The sequence below is a fragment of the Aythya ferina genome (genome assembly GCF_964211825.1).
Source record: "Aythya ferina genome assembly, chromosome: 1".
Lineage (NCBI taxonomy): Eukaryota > Metazoa > Chordata > Aves > Anseriformes > Anatidae > Aythya > Aythya ferina.
The window spans coordinates 154,002,172-154,020,062 of NC_140296.1; the positions used below are offsets into that span (position 1 = coordinate 154,002,172).

Genomic DNA, 17,891 nt, shown 5'->3' on the forward strand with positions numbered 1-17,891 from the left:
TGGACCTTGCTTTATCTCACTTCTACTTCATATTTTTTTTTTCTACAGCTCACTATCTCTGGCATTCCTTCTCCAGCAAACCTCAGAACTTCTCTGCTTTTCCATCATACTAGTTGTATTTCTATGTAATCTATCATGCAGGACTACATGGAGCCATGGAAGAGGTGGGAAACGGGTGTATAAAAGCAATATGGGAGTGGAGGTGCAGGGGAAATAATATCAGTAGACAAGAGAGGTAAAACACTAGAAACAACTAGTTTTGAACCTTTGGTTTGCACAGAGTGATCCATGATGCTTACAAGAAATAACCCTCACTTGGGAAATACATCACCTTAACCAATGTAGTACTGGCTATATTTATATTTCCTTGCTGCTTACAAAGTAGTTTATGAGCAGAGGGGACACATTTTACATATGACTGTAAACCTGAAATTGGCAACAGTCATTCATTGTAACAATTGAATACAAACATGTTAATAACATATTAATTATATCTAATTCCAGGGTAGCCTCCTGATGAATTTTCAATTTAACTGTATTGTATTGTATCATCTTTTATCAAAATCACTGCATCCCAAAAGGGAAAGATGACAAATGCTGAAATTTTAAAGCTCATCAGAAACCTTTATTTTGAGTACAAGCTAATTATCAAACTTCCCTGAATGGCAGATCTATACAGGAAACATTTTGTTATTCTTTGAAATAATTTTAAGAATAAATTGTAAAAAACAATCTGTACTTTCTTTGCAATCTTAATGAAATCTTAACTGTGGCATTGTGGTTTGTGCCTACCTAATGAGATATATGCTGATGCATACGTTTACTAAACTAGCTGGATAAGAGTGAGGAAAGCAAGGAGATTGAAGGCTCATTCTTCTGTAATTAAAATGTGTTCTAATATATAGTTTCTTTGGTGCTACCCTTTCCTGAAATACAAGAAATACAAATTACTGATTTTGGGATTAAATCAAAATCATTTGTATGCAGTGAAGTGACTTTTTTGCCATAGGAAATCTTGGATCAGCATCTTACTGAGATTGATTTAATGAAAAATGTAATGGAAAATCTGGAAATCTTCTATATCCACATTGGGAAATAGAAATTATTCTAAAAAAACAAACAAACACAAAAACAACAACAAAAAAGCAAGCAAGCAAACAAAAAAAAATACATCAAAACAAACAAACAAAAAAACAACAAAGCAGAACTACAGAAATTTGATTTTAATGGGATTTGCATCCTGAATCCTGCAACCATCACTTGAAAGACTCTAGCTTAAATTCCCTCATGTGCTTTACAATTTTAGCTTATTCTTTTCTGGTATTTCTAGTTTCTTGTCATCTCTTGCTTGTTTTCTTTTTCCTCTTTCCCCCTCTTACCCTCCCGTGTCATTTAATTGCAGGCTGAGAAAGAGCCACCAAAGTGCTATAGCTAGTTGTGTTCAAACATAATTAGGAAGCAGGCTGACTAGGACAGATGATTGTTGACATCGTTGTAGAGCTTTTCCTTAGTGGAGGGCTACATGGAGATGGGGTTTTCTGTCTGATCAGTAAATTTTGTACAATTTACAAGTACTTAATGTTGTTGCTCAAATTTGTTTGAAAATGCTGAAGAGTGTCAGAGTTACTAGAGTGCTGCAGAACAAAAAACAGATGCATGGACAGCAAGATTACACAGGCTTTGTTTCCTTAGAAACTGATCTAACCCCTGGTTCTAATTATATGAAGATAGATTTTCTATACTGAGCTTCATTAACCAACTAATTGCATGGAAAACATGTTACTAGGTTACATATACTTTATAAAAATACATTGCAAATGTATATATCAACAGTCTAACTTCTTCATTTTAGCCCAAACTTATTGTAACAGCAAGTTTTGGAGTTGAACCGAAAAGGAAAGTAGAATATATATCACTCCTAGAAGGAGCACTTGCAAGGGTACAGAACAAACCTGAGAAAGTTCTCATTTACAGGCGACCTAACTTGGTGAGTGTACAGGTGCCGTGCCTTATTGTTAACTTTCAGATATATATTTAGTCCATATGTCTTCTCTGTTCTACAAGTAATTTTTTTTAAATGTATCTGTTCTAGTTTGGTTTTGTATTTTATGGGGAAAACTTAAATGCATAATATTTACATAGTAAATAGAACTACTGCTACTGTACAGAAAATTGAATAGTATGTTTTTTTGACCTATTTACATTTTATTCCAACCATTTTTCTTTGAACTTTTTTTTTTTTTTTTTTTTTTTGATGGGCAGGGACACGTTCCTCTTGCCCCAGGCCGCGATCTCGACTGGGAAGAAGAGCTTTCAAAAGCACAACATTATAAGTGTGTCTCTGTTCCTTCAGACCATCCGCTTTATATTCTGTATACTTCTGGAACAACAGGCTTGCCCAAGGTAAAGGACTACCTGTAGTCTAACTGTTTGTAACCTATTTGCAGTTCCACTTGAGGGAAATATTTAATTAAAAAGGTTGAAAATGTTTACCGGAGCTCACTGCTATAAATGATTAGCATTGCTAGAAATGCTTTAAACTCATTTATTCATATTTTTCTACTTCAAAGTCCTGGAGTAAATTGTGTTTCTTTATTTAAATAGTAGTACAAAAATATACTTAATTTAACCCAAAATATTCATACAATAAAAGCTTGTGAGGATAGTAGAATGTCTTCCATCCATGAATATCTTCTGTACTTTAACTATTTTGAGATGAGCATAGGATAGTCCTTTAGTGGCAAGATTAGTTAATATATCACTTCTACAATAGCATTTATTGCTGAATAGACTTTGCTTATTCATTATTTACATATTAGCTAATCTTCTCATAGATGAGATGTAATGAATGACATTACAGATTAAATGGAATTAGGCATCTTCTAAAGGCTTGTGTTGCTGAACAGTTCTGAGACTATAAATCCCATGAAAATGAAAGTTAAGATTGAGTAAGGCTGTAAATCAACATAGGGCATTCTTTGGAAATGTTTGCTTTCAAGTGTCAATTAGTCTTAAGGATCTGTTCTAAAAATATCTTATTTTAAAAGCAAACTCTTTGTGTTTGCTTGGTTCTTACAATTCTTTTATGAAGAGTAGTTCAACCTGAATGTAGTTTACCAGCAGTGATCTCACTATCACAAATTTGGAGCCAGTATCACACTGGTATGACTTAGATTTAAGTGTTCATGCAAGTAAAATTGTTCAGTTGTGATATCTCCATAACAAAACTTCTGTTAATCTCAGAGTGGAGACTGAGTTAGAGACTGAGACTAACGAAGGCAAACAGCTTTCTGAAATTCACAAAGCATTAGTTAACCATTCTCTGTTGTGGCAATCTCCATTTTAATGAGCTAACGTGTCTCAATGGTGCCCAGGTTCTTGGACAAGGTCTGAAATAATGCATGCAGAAAGAGAGAGTAATTCACCCCAGTTACTTTAGGCATCGGCTATTCCACAGGTGCCTCTTTTTCTCTATTGATACTGGGATTCAGGGAGCCTAGACAATAAGTGTAAAATATGACTAACATTTAGATGGATAAAATGAAGTAAGGATTTGTTCTCTTATATTTTTGTCAGCATAAGTTGACTTAAAATTTGTATCTGATTTGAATGAGACAACTTCAGTCTTTGTTAGTTGTCTTCTGGAAACTGTTGTCATAGGACTTGGGTTTTTCTTTTTTTTTTTTTTCTCCCCAACATTACTTCAGTTGGAACATTAGCAGAAGCATATACTTGTAAGAAAGGATCCTTTTATTAAGTGAGGAGTATTGGAAATGGATAACTTTAAGTCTGTTACTGCTAAAAATTCAAAATTTAATTGAAGACAGGCATATTATTGCATCCTTTAAATGGTCTTAAATGTTTAAATTTTCTTATTTAGGGTGTTATCAGACCAACAGGTGGCTATGCGGTAATGCTGAACTGGACAATGTCAGCTGTATATGGACTCAAACCTGGTGAGGTAATTCTGTTTAAATGTTGTATAATTTCTTTTTGAGCTTGTCTTAAAAAAAGCGCACACAACAATATTCTTATTTTTTTTTATTTCATTTTAGGTGTGGTGGGCAGCTTCTGATTTAGGCTGGGTAGTTGGCCATTCCTACATTTGCTATGGGCCTCTCCTTCATGGGAACCCTACAGTTTTGTATGAGGTAAATGTGTACTACCAACAATGACGTTTTTGCAGTAAGTGCAATGTGGAATTAGGGTATTACTTCTTTCAGATTTTTCTTCTCAGGTTGTTTCAAAATTAAAGTATTTTAATTGAGTTCATCAAACCTGGCCTCTTCCAGTACTGGCTCATAGTACAAATCTAGTTTGTGAGCCACTTCCAATGACTTCATGGGCAGCCTGAGTAGCACACAAAGAAGTTTGCCCTCCTGTCTGATGACTGCAGTGGAGAGTAAAAGCCGAGTACTACAGATTCCAGCGCTGATTCTTGGATCAGCATCAAGGCAGAAGACGGTGCCTGAGCTAGAGTTACAGTGGAGAGTCTGGGCTGTAAATTAGCACTGTCCTGGTTTTGGCTGGGATAGAGGTAATTTTCTTCCTAGTAGCTGGTATGGTGGTGTGTTTTGGATTTAGTATGAGAATAATGCGGATAACGCTCTGATGTTCTGTTGCAGAGTAATGCTTAGGCTTATTCAAGGACTTTTCAATTTCTTGTGTTGCCCTGCCAGTGAAAAGGCTGGGTGTACACGAGAAGCTGCTGTGTGAACCGTGTCTGTGACACTGGATGAGCTCATATTCATGTTTCATGTTACTGTTTCTCATTATATTAAGTTTATTTTTGTCAGTGTGCATAGAAAGAAGATTGGTAATCTCTCATAAAGCAGCAGATTATGCCCAGCTGACACCTGTGTATGTTGCTTTGTGTTTTTGTTTATAATTTTTGTAATGGAAAAATGTGAAATAAGAAACAAAGTGCAATGTTTAAAAGCATAGCAAATTTTGAGGTCTTAAAACTGCAGTATGGACTTTGGTCTCATCTTTGTGGTTCTACTGATTTCTTCCCTTCACTGAAATACTCCAGGTAAAGTGTTAAGCTGTTGTATGAAACAGAAAATGATCTTTTGTTAGCGTATTTTTCTTCCACATGTTGTGATCTGTAAGGTCTGAGGCAAATAACAGTTTTTTAGCGTCTAGACCTTGAATTGATTTTTTCAATAATCTCTCAGGAAAGCAGGCCTGCAAAACAAGTATTTTTTATTAAATATTAAAGTACACAGTGTAATAACATTTTTTTTTTTTTCCCTAAACAGCTGTCATAGAGAATCTCACATACTTTAATATTTCCAGCCAATGACTGCAGCAACTGGAGGAAACTTAAACAAATTGTTATTCTTAATTTCAAATCCAATTTCCCTTCGTGAAAGATGAAGTTTACTGACTTGCTTAATGCATCAGCATTCAGCATGAAAGCTTGAAGTGAATGCATTATTTTCCTGTGAAGATGACAAACAGTCTGGACACTCCTTTTAGCATTATGGGGTGACAGAAGAGACTACTGTGAGCAAGCTTTGGCTCTGAAAGATAAACTAAAGTTAAAATTTTGCACACAGATATATTCAGTATCCAGTTTTCACCTGCATTTTTCTGAGGTGGAAAGGTGAAGAAGAGCAGTCTGTGTTTTGCACACAATGTCCCACAAGATTCCATTTGTCCTTCCCCTTTTAGGTGGTAATCTTTGCTATTACACCTATATGCTATGTAAAAACTCTGTAAAATCTTTGGAAATTTAGTATCCTTAAGCAAGAATCTGTTACTTATTTTGACTTTGTCCTGTTTTCTGGAAATGACGGCTTAAAACGGCTATCACTGCAGGCTATATTTAAATACTAACCTGCCATCCCTCAAGCTTGTACCTACTTTTCCAGCAAAAAAAATCTGGTATACAGTCTCTACACAAGCTAGAAATCTTTGTTTTCTTACTTCACTTGGATTTACTCAGATAGTGTAGATCTTCTGTGCAAAGTTAAGAGATGGACAAACAAACAAATTGTGGGGAATGCTAGCAACACTGGTGCTAGCATTTAATATTACTCCCTGTAAGTAAGGTATATGTTACTGACTAAAATACCATTTCCTCAGGCAAACAGTAGGAGAAAAGGGCACAGATAATCTTACGTCCCTTCTGATGCTGCTCATTGTGCAGCATTGTAAAATAAAATCTCTTCATTATTGCTGCTGCTAAACATAAATACGTTCACATGAGAATCTGCTGCTTCACTGTAAAATTTGGCCTTCCTCTTTGGCCCTGGTAGCCTGGGCCAAGAGGAAGCTGTCTACAGGCAGGCTCCTCTGTTAGCTGGCTAAGTTTGTCCTGCAGCCAAGGGTTATGTGCAACACAACACAGCCTTTAGGGCCAAATTTTATGTGCAGCACAGCACAGGCCTGCACCTCCTCAGGTCAACTGTTAAATGGATTGCTAACTTTGTGATGTGCAACAGTCTTCCAGTGAGATCATTTCTGGTTTAGGAGTACATGAAGGAGTAAACCGTTGACTTTTTTGACCAAAGACTTGGTAGACTCAATTCTTACTTACGTGTGTATGAATTTGAGAAATCTCAGCATATGCTGCTAGGAGCTGGTACTTTCAGTGTCAGTGTGTGTTGTGCATGTGCATTCTCCTGTGCAGGTGTATGTCTATCAAGGTAAACGTAAATGCCATGTAAATATACCTATATAGATACTAATCGCTTTTCTCACCCTTGTGTTCATATTCTTTACATTTCTAAATGTATTTAATTATCCAGAGTTTTCAGATGTTTTGTTTATCTATTCCATCCACTAGTCAATTTTTTTTTTTTTAATTTTCTATTTAGAAATCTAGTTTATGAATAATATCTACTTTTAGGCTCCTTTGCTTTTTAATTAAGAAATTTTGGAGGCAGTGAACACACAACATATTTGGAGTGTATTGACACTAAATGTGCGAGCTCAGATGAAGTTTGGAAAAGAAATAAATTAAGTACTTTTCTGTGTTGATTTTTTTGATTTGGACAATTTACCTGATGTTGTGTACCTTCCAAACCCCATCTTGATCTTTATTTCATTTGCAGGTGCTCAGTGTAGTTCTGGTATACAGTTTTTGGGGCTTCAGTGGCTTAAGGATCTCTACAAGTAATTAAACAGAGAATTCAGTAATAAATGTCTTTCATTAGAAAAACAAAGAAAGTAGAGTAAAGAAAAAAGAAATAGTTGTTCTTTTCAAGTTTAATTCTTTTATAGAATTCCATTTTCTACTATGGGAAAGAAACAACATACAATGGTTTCCCAGTGGACCAATAGAATTTTAAGGCTGGGGACCACCATGATTGACTTTTCTGATATTCTGAATAACATGGAGCAAAAACTTTAGGTGGTAGCAGAAGTACACATTTATAGAATCAAATATCATGTTAGTTTGAGTATTAAATTATTATACTCCAATTAATGTTTAAACACATAATAGATGTTAATTGGATTCTTTATTCCAAAGAGATTAACTCATCACCACCGCTCCAGTTAAGTAGAAGAGGAAAGTGGTGTGGGTAAATGACATTTTCCCAGATATAAGGAAAAGACTTGGATAGTTTTATAGTATCTATTCTTGACCACTGAGAACATTAAAATTATTGCATGCAATTTCCAGAAGAGAATCATGAAAGTAAATACTGCAATGGAGGTGTTTTCATTCTAGAAGGTATGGAGTAACACAAGAAGAAATGATGAGGACAGCAATGTGTTCCTTCAGTAGTCTCTTACATGATCGTCTTACAGTGGAGTTTTTTTCATTTCACAGAATCACAGAATTTCTAGGTTGGAAGAGACCTCAAGATCATCGAGTCCAACCTCTGACCTAACGCTAGCAGTCCCCACTAAACCATATCCCTAAGCTCTACATCTAAACGTCTTTTGAAGACTTCCAGGGATGGTGACTCCACCACTTCCCTGTGCAGCCTGTTCCAATGCCTAACAACCCTTTCAGTAAAGAAGTTCTTCCTAATATCTAACCTAAAACTCCCCTGGCTCAACTTAAGCCCATTCCCCCTCGTCCTGTCACCAGGCACATGGGAGAACAGACCAACCCCCACCTCGCTACAGCCTCCCTTGAGGTACCTATAGAGAGCGATAAGGTCGCCCCCTGAGCCTCCTCTTCTCCAGGCTGAACAAGCCCAGCTCCCTCAGCCGCTCCTCGTAGGATTTGTTCTCCAGACCCCTCACCAGCTTTGTCGCCCTTCTCTGCACCCGCTCAAGCACCTCGATGTGCTTCTTGTAGTGAGGGGCCCAAAACTGAACACAGTACTCGAGGTGCGGCCTCACCAGAGCTGAGTACAGGGGGACGATCACCTCCCTAGCCCTGCTGGTCACACTGTTTCTGATACAAGCCAGGATGCTGTTGGCCTTCTTGGCCACTTGAGCACACTGCTGGCTCATGTTGTCCTGGTTTGTTTTTCTCTAAAGAATGATAGACTTCATATATAAATAAGCTACTTGAAGTCTCACATCCCACTCTGGGTTGTTTGTGAGGATTGGATCCCAAGCAAACGGGCAGCAGGAAGAGAAAGTCTAGTTACTTCTTGTGATCTGTAATGCCAGGAAGACAGCAGCGTTGTCATTACTGCAATGCTCAGGATGTGGAATTAGAGCCAGGGAAAGGAAGAGGACGATGCCTACGCCTGCCAAGGAGCTGTGCCTTGAGGACTTCATTTGAGTGGTCTAGGACAGAGAAGGAGCTGTAGTCCCACACAGAGCTGCAGTGAGACATTTCTGTGCTTGGGGAGCCTTCCCCACAGCTCTCGCAGGGGTCCTTCCAGCCACTGCTCTTGCAACAAGCCTACAGCCTACACAGCAGCAGCAGCAACCAAAGGGTCCGGGTTTACACTTACTCTACTTTGGCACATTTCTTAGCTGCTTGGGACATCCAGCCTTGCTGTGGTTCTTGTAAGCCATTATCGGCTTTCAAAGAAAGCACTGTCCCTGGAGTTTGCCAGTTCTGCCATTGCCCATATTGGTCATATTTGCGGAGTGAACTCAGTAGGATGTGTCATCTCAAGTCTGTAGCGAGGGGTTGGCAGCAGGGCTGGCAGCAGAAGGGGGAACACCTCTATGAAGATGTTCTTTTGAGTCCTGATACCTCCTTGGTGTCAGCAGATTTTAGTGGCATTGAGTTCCATGTATACTATTCACTATGCAGAGAGAATTTCCTCATCGTGAGCTGAAGTTTATCTTTAATTGAATAGCCTCACGTTGTTATGAGTCAGGCAAAAAGGGAATTGCTGAGCTGTTATTGATGTGTAGTTGATTGTTTTATTATAGTTTTCCTAATGTCTTTTTTTTTTTTTTTTCCTCAAGTAATCCATCCCAATAGCTTCTTTTTCCACAGGAGAACATTTCTATCCCCTTGATCATCCTTGCTGCCTATGAATTTTCTTTCATAATCATGCATTATCCATCAACGCATTCTGCCTGAGGATGTGTGCTCAGTTGGTAGACATTTGATAAATTACGTGCTCAGTCTAGGTACTTCCAGAAAGAAACACATTCCTATCTGTCTGTCATTCTGAGTCTCTTGGTAGGTTATTAAAAGAAAGACTTTTCTACCTGAATCCTATCTGTTTCAAGAAGTGAATCTCCTACATCTCTTTTTTAAAATTGGGTGATGCAGATCACTCTTCCTGACTGCCTTGTTCTTGGTCACCACCATCTCAGTTCCTGCCAACCACGGATACTACTGACAGTGGTTTCTTTTTAATAAGTTTTCGTCTGCAGTATTGATGCAAATATTGCATCAGGTTCTGAGCTGATCCCTGCAGAAATGCCGTGGAGTCATCTCATTTGCTTACGTTCCCCAATTGACTCAGCAACCTGTCAGCATATTTTGAATTCGGTTACCTTGTGCTGTACTTTTTGTAGCAGTGACTTTTTAAAAATCAAAACTGCATGTGATAATAAGCCTCTCATGGCATCTTGCAGTACTCTACAATTTTTTTGTATGATAAATGAGAACATACTTTGGCACTTTTAGTAGTAGTGTTTTTTTTTTTTTTTTTGTGGTCTTAAATTAATTTGCACTGTCCCTGATTCGTTTTGCCTTTGTCAGTTTTTGTTTATGCAACTGCCAAGGCACTGGAGAGCATTTTCTGCAGAATCAGTAAGAATATTTTGCAGCTAGGCCAGATTTTTTTTTTCCCTAAATGAAAATTTTAAGTGTTGCCTTATTGGGAACTATTTCCAGTTGACTGTCAGGGGAATTTTCTATTCCTTTACTTCCACAGTTCTTGCTGTTTTACTTGTTTTTCGCCTAGGTCTGAGAATTGCACTTCTCCAAACTGAAGCTGAGGTCAGGGTTTGGGCCAGCTGGAGCTCGCTGGAGGTGCGAGGCACAGGCAGGACTGCAGCATGGCTTGGCCAGGCACCAAGGGCAGGGACCTGAGCATGCATCGCCTCTGAGCCAAGGGAGGCTCCTCACACCTCTACCAGCTCTCTTGCCTCAGGTTACACAGCCACTCCATAGCAATCCTGGCCTTGAGCACTTGCAGCCAAGCCCAGAGGGTAGAGTTGAGGTCAGACACAACACTTTTAGGGGCCCTGGAAATTTTCATTTGCTTAAAAATTACAGGCTACATTATTATGGGCAGAGTAACCAACTTCAGATTGCCTCACAGTTAGGTTTTTGTTTGTTTGTTCTTTTCTGTCCAAGATGACTAAAAGCTGTACTAGTTCAATTACATAATTAGTTAATGAGAAGTTTATGGAAATTTGGAATTTTTTGCTCGAAGTCCATTCTAGTGTTAGTGATGCAAGGTTTAACTCCTATGCAGATCATTGCACATCTGCGGGTATAGTGAATATTATATGGAGATAACATGAACTTGAATAAAGAGGTTCATCAACTGGTGAGCACTTGGATGAATGCATGAAAATTACAATGAAGATGTGTGCGAGGAGAAGGCTTAAGGACAGAAAATCTGATGAAAGGTTTTTGTTTGGGAACTGTGTGTTATATGAAACAAAAAAAAACATTTTTTTTTTTTTCAGTACAGAAATCTCCTTTTGCATGCCTCTTTGGGAAGCTAGGACAGGCTATTAGTAAAAAGAAAGTTTTTGGCACTAGTGATACTCCTCCCTCCTTGGCTGGGAACTCTTTTTTGTTTATTCCCTCTTCATTTGCTTCTCATTATGTCCTCTATACTACAAAAAACCACACTAAAATCTTCAACTGTGCCATCTGATTTGCCCTGCTTTTTTTCCTTTTGCAGCCATCCTCCACTGCTGCACTGCTCTCACCAGCAGTAGCTCACTGTAGGGCTGCAAAGCCAGCAGTAGGTGGCCAGCCTTGGTTGGGCATCCTGTGCTCTGGAAATTGCCAGCTGGCCACTGTTGGTCTTGCAGCTGGTGCCCAGCAAGTGTGGGGGGATTTGCAGTGTGGAAAAGGGAGAGGGAAAAGGAATACCTGGGAGCCTGCATCACAGCCAGCCGGCAGTTTGCTCTGTTGGGATGGGGCAACAAACCCGATTTGTGTGTGATTTTGTAAAGGCATTTGCTATGTTACTAGTGGCTTCTTACTGCACTAAAAGTAGGGGATTTAGTAAACTCTTCAAGGTATTCAAATGCCTGTGTTCCATTTGCATCTTGGCAAATTGAAAAGTATTAATTAAAGTTTTGCATGTTACTTTTTTTTTTCACTGGACCTATTAATCTATTTGTTGTATTGTGTTTGTCTTCTTGCAAATGTGCTGCTTCAGAGGAAAAAAAGTAAAAGAAAGAAAAGTTTCTTGAACGTTACTGGCAGATGTCCAGACCATACAGCCTGTGGCTGGTTAGAAATTCAAAGCTGTGCCTGTAACTCTTGAAAGTAATAAAATACATGAACGTGGGTGATGTGTGTTAAGCAGGACACACTGCAAATTTGCGTTTACACAAGGCTGGTGGAGGTATAAATTTGTTTTGTGGCTGGTAAACTGCTGTAAATTTGGTGACATTTTCAGTGGTGCAACTTTCTCCTTATTCATGGCTTCCTGCAAGTGTTTGTCTCTCCTGTCTTGTTTGTATGCTTTGTCAAAGTTCATCTTCCAAGTTTGGCCTTTCTAGTGAAAAGGTTATGTAGCAATAGCTGCAGAGCTTTAACAACATCTTTTCATTTTGATATACGTGTGGAGCAATTCGTTCATTCCAGTAACACATATAGAAAGATTGTTGTTAGGTGATCCTGTGCTGACTGCTTTTCATATTTGCAGCACCATGGAAAAATATTTTTGATTATTTATTATTATTATTATTATTTACCAGTGGACAATTTGTCATGTCCAATTACTTCTGTTTACAATTTTCCTGACTATGCCCTGTAGCTCAAGACAATGTTTAGTTTTCTAAAAACAAACAAACAAACCCAGCAGATACCACGCTAACACAGTTAAAGGGATCTTTGGCTTCTCTCCAGTTTTCTCATGTGATAGCAGCACAAAGATACCAGTAAGCCAGCTGTAAGCAGCTGAGTTGGAATTTTTCCAGAAATGAGAGACAAATTCGAAGTGACAAAAAGCTGGCATTATGACCTGTAGCTCTGTGCATAGGGTATGGCTGAAGTGCCACTGTGTCCACAGACTCCTAGGTCAGTGGGACCATGAACGTTTTACAACCTGTTTGACAGATGTAAGGACAGATGTAGGCATGACTCCCTCTGCTGGCAGTGTAATAACAGCTGTTTGGGGCTGTCTTCATTTGCTTGTCTGTTTGTCCCATTTTTCTTAGTTCTCAGAGATTATGTCCAAAGCTTGTGAAATTTATTTCTGCAAGTGAGTACACTTAATGTATTATTATTTTTAACAAATCCTTCTTTAAAGTCTTATTTGAAATTACTTCAGTTGCTGTGCTACCACTACTATTACACGTTCAAGCCTTGAACTGTCAAGGAATTATGAAGTATTTTTATCCTGTGACATTTTAAATTATTCTCTCCATAGGGGAAGCCTGTGGGAACGCCAGATGCTGGTGCCTATTTCCGCGTGCTAGCAGAGCATGAAGTAGCTGCCCTCTTTACTTCACCAACTGCAATTAGAGCAATCCGTCAGCAGGACCCTGAGGCAGCCCTGGGAAAGCAGTACTCTCTGAAAAGGTGAACTAAGGATACACTGGAAGCATTTTCTTACAGAAGCAGACTGAATGAGCTAAGAATAGCAATGTCTGGGGCTTTGCCCACCTATGTATAACAGAATTCAAATATAGTCTAGGTGTATATGTATTTGCTTGTGAATTTATATTGATGGTTTGGAGAAAAGGCAAGCTATTAAAAAGATGACTCTTTAATTGCTCATTAGAAATATATCTATAAGGTATTTTACTCCACTTTTACCTCCATTTTACTCCACTGTGCTTATACCCTGTAATACAGACTTGGATTACACAATCCCGGACTGTTTTCCCACGTGACCTCCCACTTCTCTGAGTTCACAGGATCTTCAGTGTTGATTAAATCAGCAGCTAGTCAATATCTGTCTCCCCATAATTTAGTCACTGCTTATGGTTATACATTGCTGTTTCATGCTGTTTTTAAAGTTTTTATCGCCGTGCTATCTCATGCTTCAAAATCACGACTGAGTTCATCCTCACAAATCCCTTGTGAGATGAGAGAGTAGTATTTGTGTTTTGCAGATGAGAAGCTGAGGCACAGAGAGATTAAGGTAAAAGTCTTCTATTAATTTTGCATACCAGACTGAGCTATTGAACTACCATTATTTCCAAGTTTTTAGCATTATATGGTTAAAATACATTATTAGCATTTTATAGTTGAAATGCCTCTCACACTGACTTGATGCATCTGTGAGTGTTTAGTACTTCTACAAATCACATTTCAGCATTGCATGCCAAATATTCTAAAAATGAAAAATATGTGGTTTTAGACCATATACAATCTTAGAGCTGAATAATTTGCTCAGCATCAAACAAGGGCCGTGTCAGATTGTAGGCAGTATTCAGTCATGAACATCTTTTATCACACTTCTCCAAAGAGAACTGGAAGATGTAAAGCTATGTAGCTTAATTAGACCTCCATTCTCATAATTGCTCTGGGAAGTTTTGTTTATCAGTAAGCTGGATTTATTCCTCAGGTATTCATTACAAGTTCATCATTACTTTCTTCTGTCTATTTTGAGTGTTGTCAGCAATCATTTCCCTTCCATGAAATGGGGAACAAGCTCATTTGAGACCCTAATGCCCTGTTCTTCTGTGATGTTTAGTGACAAGAAAATGATACAGATGCTAGAAAATTTAATTGCTATTTCTCAGCATTTACTTAGGCAGTGACTAAAATGAGTCAGTGTATAATTGGAGTAAAAATTGACAAGAAAATCTGCTAACCTGCTCTGTAAGTTGTTGCATTTTCTGACCAAAGAATTCCAGGCGAGTTAGGGTCCCTTTGCTGATAGCAGTTGCCCCAGATGTAAAGGGGTATTTCGTCATTCCTACTCAGTGCATAGTTCATGAGCTTCTTCATTTGCGCACAGATTTAGTCATCTCAGAGTTCATTCAGCTTTGGGCTATGCAATATCTTGGTACACAACTTCTCCTCTAGTGAAGCATTTAGTATCTAGTATTCTTGTGGATTGTCTTTAGTCACTTATATGCAAAATCCAAAGCCTTTTGCACCTGTGGGTAAGTCCAAGTCCAGTGACTGTTCTCTGAATCCCAGAGAACAGTCCTTTCTTTCCATGTTAGATAAGGATTATCTTACTGTAACGTCTAGTCATGGCTCTAACTTCCTGGTTATGTGTGATACTGTCATGTATGTTATTGAATTGGGAAAGGTGCTTAAATTAGACTGGCTATCCTGTACCGATTTCAATATTAATGTCTAGCTAGTTACAGTGAGTGTTATTTTATAGGTTAAGCTGCAGTTCTTAAGAAGTGGAATCCAACAGATGATTAAAATTTTCTTTCTAGGAAAATTCTTGCTTTCGGGTGTTATTTAGATGGACTTTTCCATCCAATGTCAAGATAATTTTCTGTTTCAGTTTGGATTAACACTTTTACTTGATACTCTCAATCTATGATACTTTCTCCTCCATTATTTGGTGCAGAATCTGTGAAGTGGGATGTCTTTTTCCCGTGTGGGACAAAATGTATTCCTACTTACTCTAGAGACTAAGTCAAATGTCTAGGAATGCATCCCTGAAAGAGGGTTCCACCATGTTACATTTAATTCTTGAAAACTTCTATTAAAAATGATATAGGTTAAGGCAATTTATTTTTCAATCTGATTTAAAAAATAAAAAAGACTATTGCTGAAAGGTACAGGGGTGGTAGACAATGCCAGCTTCCAGTATACACAGCAGTATTTGATTTACAGGAGTAAATTGAATGATAAACAGATTTTTGTTCTTTTGAAATAAATTAAATAAGTCCCTGTTAAAAACTAATGTTGGTAGCATCATTGACAACTGCACAGAATTATGTGTGATGTTTCCAAAGGTTATGGTGTGCCTGCTTCAAAATCCTTGTTGGCTTTTGGAGTCAAATCTTGAAAATTGTTTGCTTTCAAAACATCACCTGTGTCTTCAACATGACTTATGCTAAACAGCAAAAGAGATTTTTAATTTGTATTACTGCAGGATAAAAGCCCTATTCAACCTCATATGGCTACAGGATCTGTAGCAGACCTGTTTTTTTGATAACTCACAGTGCTGCTAAGCAGGCCATCTAATTGTATTGCTGCCTGTTGTGTTTGAAAAGCAGCAAACACCCAAATTCCATGACCTGGGTATATTCTGGGTGGCTTGTGGAATCTGTTCTCATCTTCACAAGGTAACTGTGACGTTGACCCATTGACTCTTCCCCTGTTTGGAATCACATTTCATCTTTTAATTGACTTAATTCTTATGAACTGTTTAGGTCTGATTTCCAAATGACTGGCAACTGACAGTTGTGCATGAAATGGGGAAATAACACTGCAGATTAGATTAAGATACAAATAGAAATTTGTAGCTTGTGTTCCATAGCGTAATTGTCTTTCCTTGCCTTAGGTCAGTTGTGAATGTTCTGCCATTTTATACCAAGGGAGTCTGGAGACTGAAGCATGTTCATCGGATACCAGATATTAATGTGCTTGCTTTAGAAAGAAATACAAGGGTGCCTAAAATGTGTTCAGAAATAATGGATATAGTTTTTTGAATTCTGAAAATAAACCTGCTTTTACATGATGTATCAGGTAGCATAAATGAGTATAGCTAAGATTCTGATTGTTACTCAGAGCATACAAGGAATATCAGTCTTCCCTCCCCTTTTGTCTTTATCCCATCTGGGACACAGGCCACAGATGTTTACTTAATTTGTATTCTTGTTTTTCTTTCTTGTCCAGATCAAGGTAAATACTTTTTTTTTTTTTAAAGGTTCAGAATGTTGTTTGTAGCTGGTGAGCACTGTGATGTGGACACACTAGAATGGTCGAAAAAAGTCTTCAAGGTACCTGTCTTAGACCACTGGTGGCAAACTGGTGAGTGTTTTGAATTATCATTTGTAAAATATGGTGATGAAATATTTTCAGACTTGGTTCCTGAGTCTGCAGGTAGGTCAGCATGTGTTTCCACGAACATTGAAATAGGCAAGGCTAATAGTGAAAATAAAAATTCAGCAGAAAGAGTGTGTTTGTTTTGGAAGTGGTCTGAAAAATAACTTAATAACAGGATATATTTAAACCATGGCATTTTTAAAAGCTATGTAGAAAAACAAAAGCATTATCTGATCCCTATCTTTAAAAAAAGTTAGCATTATTTCTGTATTTTTCCAGGTTTAATTGTATACATTTGTATGTTTGACTTCTTCATACCAGAAAATTTGGTGTTTGGAGAAGCTTTCATGTTTAACTTATGTTGTATGTGTGTATGTATATATATATATATATACATATATGTATGTATGTAAGTTTATATATTACACATATATTTTGTGTAATTAAAAACAAATGGAATGCTGGAATGGAGGGCTGTTGGCTGTTCATGAAAGATAGGCATGACAGGTGAGATGGAGGTGTTGCATTGTACATAAGGGAGAGAGAAGACTGCATGGCTGTTAGGGATGATGCAGTAGAGAGCCTCTGGGTGAGGATTAAGAGGATGTAAACCCAAGCAAATGTAGTCGTGGGTGACAACCATTGATTTTACCCAAATACTGTAGTCTTATTCATGCAATTTTGTCTTAGTTGTTGACTCTTTCAAATGAGGCTAAAGCAGAAGATGGTGGAGGAGTCTAGTATTTGTGTTATCAGTAGTTCTTGTAAGGTGGAGTAATTTCTATTACCTTGCTTATGACTGAGATAAGTAGGGAAGGGATAGATTTGCAGAATAGAGGTGACCGAGTCACTATTTGGAGGCAGAAATGAGTGGAAGGAAGTAAAAGTTTGACATGCTAAAGTATTTAAAAAAAAAAAAAAAAAAAAAAAAAAAGAGAGAGAGAGAAAAAGAAATGTAAAACAGCTATTTAGAAACGTAGGTAAAGTCTTTCATTTTGTCTTTGGAATATTTATGGAGTATATGAAATTGTTGTGAGTTGAAGCAGTTGAAATGAAAAGAAGCTTTCATTAGAGGCCTTCAAGATGTTTATACCAGAAAAGCCCAATTGATTACAGCTTTGATTTGTGTCAACATCTTCATCAATAACATTTTTTTATTTGAATATTTGTGCTAAATATAGTAAACACACCTTAAAAGATGTGCAATGCATCTCACAGGTTCAATAAGAGGCATGTAGGATTTTATGAAATAAGGACTGCTTAGCACTTGCTGTTTTCTTTGAAGACATGGCAGTGAATGAAAGAACAGCCCTTTCAGATCCTGTACTCATCTGTACATAGGGAGAGGATAATCTTGTTTTAGATTTGTGCAGGTGTTTTTTTTTGCTTATATATACAAAATGGC

General features: G+C 37.7%; 1 protein-coding gene across 2 annotated transcripts in view; it reads left to right on the plus strand.

Annotated features, from left to right (window-relative positions):
• Positions 1-17,891, plus strand: part of ACSS3 (acyl-CoA synthetase short chain family member 3) — a 66,041-nt gene that overhangs the window by 20,381 nt on the left and 27,769 nt on the right. The window contains exons 1-7 of one of the 2 annotated variants that reach the window (XM_084507254.1): positions 49-164; positions 1,853-1,987; positions 2,263-2,403; positions 3,881-3,961; positions 4,056-4,151; positions 12,948-13,099; positions 16,368-16,471. In XM_084507254.1, the coding sequence (XP_084363380.1) occupies positions 156-164; positions 1,853-1,987; positions 2,263-2,403; positions 3,881-3,961; positions 4,056-4,151; positions 12,948-13,099; positions 16,368-16,471 (718 nt within the window). In that variant the 5' untranslated portion in view covers positions 49-155. Of the gene's footprint in view, positions 1-48; positions 165-1,852; positions 1,988-2,262; positions 2,404-3,880; positions 3,962-4,055; positions 4,152-12,947; positions 13,100-16,367; positions 16,472-17,891 lie in introns of those variants that run through there. The other variant, XM_084507253.1, reaches the window with a different exon arrangement.